Here is a 6,904-nt window from a genome sequence, read left to right on the forward strand (position 1 = left end):
CTTTCGGTCCAGATCACTAAAATTAGAGATCTGTCCCTAGGCACAAAATGAAACGGCAACCATGAATGAAGCAGGAAGACAAGAAGGTTTAATAGGAAAGAAAGTACACCCAAAAAGGCTCTTGGGCGGGCAGATTGCCAGGTGGCAACTGTGCTCGATACTGGCTAATTGTTACTTTTACTACTAGAGGTGATCATGAATATTTATTGGTGGGAGGTCTGTCACACCACCTATGTCCTTCCTTTGAATTCGAATCCGCGCATTTTCTCCTGCGTGCTTGCGCACTTCTCTCACAGGTAAGGAATGAGGAATTTGATTACCTTATTGCTCATGCCCAGGTTGAGTGTGAGCCAGGTTGTTTAATTAGACTGCCTAATTAAACAACAATCATCCTAGTGGGAATTAGGGTGTTGACCAAAATGCTTGCTTGGGTTTTTTTTTTTTTTTTTGGAGAGGTTTTGGATATAGGGCACATGCACTCACCAGAAAGACAAAGACAGACAGAGAGATAGAAAGCGAGAAATCACCCCCCAGGGGGGATGGCCATGTCGCAATCCCTTCTCTTCCATTCTCCTCTTGGGATCTTGGGCACACACACACACCTGGCATGAGTTTTAAGCCACCGGGTCAGGGGCGCGAACCATGGTCGACTACATGGGAGTCCAGCGACATAGCCATTACACTAACTGCTTGGAAAATCTACGAATCATCCCTGTGTGCTTCCCTCAGGCCCCAAGGAAGAAAGATGGCAAATTGCCTGGCCCTCCTGGAGCCCGGGGCTAGGTGAGCCTTTCGCTTTTCTCTTAGGGCTGCCCGCTCACAACTAACTACCTACCTACCACACCACCTGTTGGTCCAACAGAGCTTTGTATTTTACCACTGAGCCATTATCTGGTCCCATGATATTCTGTTTCTTGATCCAACTACTAGTGATTTAGATCTGTTTGTGAAAACTCTTATGGGCTGTGTACTTAGTAATGATTTGTGCTTTTTGTTTTACCTTATACTTCAATAAAATAGTTTCAAAAAACTCTATATTATCACCTACTCAAACCCTTTGACCATGAAGGTCAAGGGACTTAGGGAAAAGGGGCTGAGCTGATGAAAACTATCTGCACTAAATTAATTTTTTAAAGTTTAACTTTATTTATTTATTCTTAGAGAGAGAAAGAAAAAGTGAGAAAACAAGCCACCAGGTCTGGGACTTGAACAATGTTGTTGGCCATGTAGGAGTCCAGCGCCCTTCACCACACCACTCACTGGCCCCTAAATTAACATTTTTAAAAGATACTTTTGCTATAGGGCTCATGAGCTAACCAGAGAAACAAAGAGAGCCAGAGAGCCAGAAAGTGGGAAATTGCTCCCCAGTCGGGATGGCCACACCACAATCCCTTTTCCTCCATTCTCTCAGGATTTTGGGCCTACATGCACAGGTGCCTGCTGTGAGTTGCAAGCTACCAGGTCTAGGACTTGACCTGTGGTCAGCCACGTGGAAGTCTAGCACTTTAACCACACTATGCTACCCGCCGGCCCCACCAAATTTATTATTAATAGGCCACTCTCACGCACATAGATTAAACCTTGTGTCACATGCATATACCCATATCAGAATTCCTATGCATTTTTAAACTGCTGTATATACTATTGACCTGTATTCACCTGAAAGATAAACCAATCACAGTAGAGCTAAGGGTGCTCTCGAGTGGAGGGATGGCACAGGGGCAGCGTGAGCTCTCGTCTCTGACCCAGTGAGTTCCACCCCGGCTCTGCCTACCACCATCAGCTAGCTATATAACCTTGAGCAAGTTGCTTACTCTGCATCTCCGTTGTACCTGTTGGAGGATGAGCTTTGTATTCCCACTTACCGGAATGTATACTAAATAATACACGTGAAGCCTTAGGCACAATGCCTGGCACACAATAAGTCTCCATTAATAGTTGACCGTTATTTGAAAGTAAAGGTCTTCCCAATCAAAAATTCTCAAATGTTATCTTACAAATAATCACCACCTGTAGTTAAAGCTAATTACAGCAGGGAAACTTTTGAAAGCTACTTGCCTGGAAGTTAATTTCAGGTCTCATGATCTACGTGGGAACCAGATTCTGGAGTGCCAGCAACAAGCTTTTCAGGATATTTGCTTTCAGAAGCACTCAGAAGTGCCTGGCCCATTCCATTGCCTCAGCCTGCAGAGCCTCTCCCAGCTTCCCCACACTCCCACCTGCGGGGCAGGATTCCCACGCCTCTTACTACTTGCTCCCAGGAGTTGGCCCTAAGAGTCTGAGCTACAATATTAAGGTGGAGACACTTGGAAGCAAGCTCCCTGCTCTTATTTCTAATCCTCTGAAGGCTCACCATTCTCTTTGCCCACTTATTCCCAGAGGCTTCCCCTTGCTCCAGTCTAGAGAGGAAGGTGAGAAAAACAACTTGGCCTTATGCACTGGTTAAGAATCTGCTCCAGGGGGAGGGGACAGTAAAAGTTAAAGATGTTTTTCTCAAAACACCAACATTTGCAAAAGATCAATGGCAGTTATCTCTAGGATTCTAAGTAATTAGCATCTTCATGATTATCTGTATTTTCCTAATTGTCTACAAAGACTATGTATTATCTTTAATAGGATAAGATTCTTTGGGGGTCCTGTTTAATCACAAAGGTATCTTGGGCTCAATGCAGAAAACTTGGAAAGCACAAAGGAAAAGAAAAGAAAGTCCCCTTAATCACATCATGTAAAGATAACAGCTGCTCACATTTTGGTGTATGTCTTCCCAGACATTTTTCTGTGCAGAGATGCTTCGTGTTTTGTGATCATAAAACAAAAGTAAACATGTAAGAGACAAAGCCTTAGGTCTTTAGTCTTCAATTTTATTTCTGTTTTTAAACAGCAACTAACAGCTTGAAAATGTCCCTAACAGCAAGGGCCTGCCCCATGCATTCCAGGAGGCTCCCCCTGGCGGGGTTCCAGAAACTTCCCCTCACCCACACCATCCATCAGACCTATTCAATATTTTCTCTCTGGAGACGGGACAGAAGTGGGTCTCCAGTTGGAGGGAAGTCGGGACTCTGGGTCACTGCATGGGAAGGTTGGGTTCAGACACAGCTGCCTTTGTTAGTCTTAAGATAGTTTGGGATTTGGTAGCATGCTTAGACAGACTGTGGGGGGGCATGGAGAGGGGCTCCTAAACTCCTCTCCTGCCTCACTAGTTCCCAGGCGAGCCCCACAGCACCCTCCTCTCCAGGCTCAGCGCGTTGCCTTTAGAACACAGGCACCTGGTAGCTCGTACTCCAACATGCCTTGGTGTGACCTGGTCGTTTCTGGGAAGGGCCCCGCCCTCCTCCTCCTGACCTACACAGGGCGAGGAGTCAGGAAGGTGAGGACAATTCAGACCTGAGAGTGTCCCACTGCCTCCTCCAAAACCACAGGGTTTGAGACCTGACTGAATCAACCCTGTACCAATGCTCACCTAAAAGGGAATAACACGAGGGCATCTCCGTGACTCACAGGGGCAAACCCGGGCATTTCGACCTCAAGCGTGTGCACAGCTGGGCCCCCAGGCTGGAGGCGGCTCAATGCATGCGCTAAAGCAACAGAGGCAGCTCAGCCGGGAGGGTAGGGGCCCACAGGACTGCATCTACCCTCCTCCCACTGCCATCCACACCCATGGTAACCATGGAAACATAACTACCACCCTCCTCCTACCAGCTGCCTGGGTTCAGACAACCAGGCCTGGCCCATTTCCACCAAGCCAAGGCCTGAACTGATGCCAGGCTGGCCACAGAGTGGTTGCAGGAAGAACTGGGATTGGGCAATTTGGACAGTTCAGGCTTCCCAGCACAGCTTGGGAGGACTACCACAGGAGCCTCCACACCTTGCTGCCTGGGCTGGAGTCAGATGGGGCTTAGTCAGCCAGCACGGCCGCCTGCAGGGCCAGCGGATGGCCTCGGATGGCCTCAGGTGCCCTCTGCCTGTGGGCTAACAGCTACTGTGGGGCAGTAGCCCTTGCTGCAGCAGCAGGATTCGTTGAGGGGGCTCTCAGGCTGCTGCTCTGGCTGCGCAGGCCGCTCAGCTAGCCCTCCAGGGCTGAGGATGTACCGATAGTCACTGGGGGTGCCCCCCACTGCCCCCAAGCCACTGCCCTCCCCTGCCCCACCACTGGGCTGATCCCCGCTAGGCAGCTCCAGGCTGCCCCCATCGGGAGACTCCTCGGCTCTCTCAATGTTGATGTACAAAGGGTCCCGGCTGCTGGACAGCACAGACAGCTGGCCCAGGATGTTCTCCAGTTCCATGCGTAGGCATGTGAAGCTCGGACGCTGCTTAGGGTCGGCACTCCAGCACTGGTACATGAGCTCATACCTGGGGGAGAGAGGGTGAGGGCAGGTAGCAGCCCTTCCTTCAAAAGCAAAGACCTCTTTTATTGTGACTTTTGTGAGTGTATGAGTGTGTGTGTATGTGTGTGTGTGTATGTGTTTTGCTAGAGGGCGTGTGGGCTTGCCAGAAAGAGAGAGAGGGAAAGGGAGAGAGAAAAGGTTAAAAAAAAAAATGTCCCATTGGGGATGGTTATGCTGCAATCCCTTCCCCTCTATTTCTTCTCTCGGGATTCTGGGCACGCATGCACATACATCTGGTGTATTTCTTTTTCTTTTTTTTTTTTTCAACAGATTTTTGCTATAGGGCACATGTGCTCTTGGAGATTCAGAGAGACAGAAAGCAAGAGTCACTTCCCAGGGAGGATAGCCATGTTGCAATCCCTTCTCCTCCATTCTCCTCTTGGGATTTTGGACATGCATCTAGTGCGAGTTTTGAGCTGCTGGGCCCGGGACTTGAATCATGGTCGACCACGTGGGTACCTTAACCACTATGCCACTTGCTGGCCCCCATCTAGTTCAAGCCACCAGATCTGGGACTGAACTGCATGGTTGGTCATATGGGATCCAGCCACCATCATGCCTCCAGCTGGCTTGCAAAGGTCTCTTAATCATATGGCTTTGGGATTTAAAAAAAAATTATTTAACACACTCATGTATAGGGTTTACTACATATCAGGCACTTTGCTAAGTATTTTATATTTATAAAATTATTTAATTCCTGAGCTGGCAGATGGTGTGGTGGTTAAGGTGCTAGACTCCCACATGGCCAACCATGGTTTGAGTACTGGACCTGGCAGCTTGCTTTCTCTCTCTCTGGTCAAATTAAAGAATAACAGAGACCAGCATTTAGCTTAATGGCTATGTCGCTGAACTCGCATGTAGTTGACTGCGGTTCGAGTCCCAGACCTGGTGGCTTAAACTCACGCCAGGTGGTGCCCAAGATCCTGAGAGGAGAATGGAGGAGAAGGGATTGCGGCATGGCCATCCCCCCTGGGGAGTGATTTTTCGCTTTCTGTCTGTCTCTGTCTTTCTGGCGAGCACATGCACCCTATAGCAAAAACCTCTCCACAAAAAAATAAAAATAAAAATAAAATAATAATAAATACAATTTAATAATTGGGACTGGCAGGTAGCATAGTGGTTAAGGACACTGGACTCCCACATGGCTGACCATAGTTTGAGTCCCAGACCTGGCAGCTTGCTTTCTCCCCTCCCCCTTCCCCTGCCTCGTCCCCTCTGGTCAAAATTAAAAATAAATAAATAAAATTAATTCTCACCACAACCCAATACAATCAATGATCTCTATTTCACGGGTGAGGAAACAAGAGCCTGGACTAAGGTTACACGGTAGAAAGTGGCAGAGCAGTGATTTGAAGCTTCCGAAGGCCCACTCTTCCCGTCTTGGAAGAGAGTATTAGGAATGTTTTTTTTTAAAAAAAATATATATTTACTTATGTAATTCCATTTGTTGTTATTATCATTTTAAAATTTTGACCAGAGAGAGGCAGAGAGAGAGAGAAATGGAAAGAGAGAAAGCAAGCCTCCAGGTCCGGGACTGGAACTGTGGTTGACCGTGTGGGAATCCAGCGCTCCTAACCACTACGCCACCTGCTGCCCCTAGGAATGTTTCTGATACACAGAACACTGCCTGGAGTCGGCTACTTTTATGGGGCGAATCTGAGCATCTCCTCACCTGGTCCTAAATCTTCATGAGGCAGCACTCACTCAGGCAGTTTTAAATCCTCACTGTTCTTAGACATGAGAATTTGAGAAAAGTTCCCAACTCTCTTCCCCTGGCAAAATATGTTTTTTCATGTAATTCCAGGAACCTGATAGATTCCCTGAAGCCTATGGCTATTTTTAAGGAATGCCTGGAGCAGAGAAAAAAATATATATATAAAGCAACCCAAAAAGCCTAAGGGGAAGAAGTCAAGACCAAGTCCAGTCAAAGCAAACGCCTGACTCTGGCCTGTGCCCATGACAAAAGCCCCAAGCACTGCTTCACACAGCAGCCTTCCTGACAGGGGCCCCAACAGTGCGGGAGTCATGCCAGCACCAAGCAGGCCGTGGGAATGGTCTAGGGCACGGGTCCATGGCCAGACCCGGACGCATTCTCAAAGCTGTGCAAGAGGCCAACTGGCGCCCATCCACCAGGCTGCCTGGTGGGAGTCCAGTGCCCGCTCACTGCCAGACAACACCAGCTCCAGCCTGGGAGGAGGCTGAGCCAGGGTCTGGTCCCCTCTGCCCTTCAGAGCTTCTGCAGTCCAGTTGACGGGCAAGGAGGCTGTAGCCACCAAGAGACCTGAGCTTACTGCCCTTACCACACCCTGAGCTCTGCTGCATAAATAGGAGGGGCGGGACCTGTTTGTGTGCTGAATTCCCCGCGCAGGTGCAGGTGAGTCACCCACAGCCCTAGGGTATTTCCAGCCCACTGCCCCAGAAAAGGACGCCAGCTTTCAGGCTGGCCTTCCTCTGCCTGTCTGTGGCCTTGGCCCTCTGGAGGTCCAACCTGGAAGGAAGAAATGGAGCAGATTGGATTC

The 6,904-nt window shown here is 48.7% G+C and overlaps 1 protein-coding gene across 1 annotated transcript in view; it reads right to left on the minus strand.

The window, feature by feature from the left end:
* Positions 1–2,844: 2,844 nt before the first annotated feature.
* Positions 2,845–6,904, minus strand: part of TYRO3 (TYRO3 protein tyrosine kinase) — a 20,486-nt gene continuing 16,426 nt past the window's right edge. The window contains 2 exon segments of the mRNA XM_027775816.1: positions 2,845–4,013; positions 4,016–4,350. Coding sequence (XP_027631617.1) covers positions 3,970–4,013; positions 4,016–4,350 — 379 coding nt within the window. The 3' untranslated portion in view covers positions 2,845–3,969.

This window comes from Tupaia chinensis, unplaced genomic scaffold, assembly GCF_000334495.1.
Source record: "Tupaia chinensis unplaced genomic scaffold, TupChi_1.0 Scaffold000605_1, whole genome shotgun sequence".
Lineage (NCBI taxonomy): Eukaryota > Metazoa > Chordata > Mammalia > Scandentia > Tupaiidae > Tupaia > Tupaia belangeri.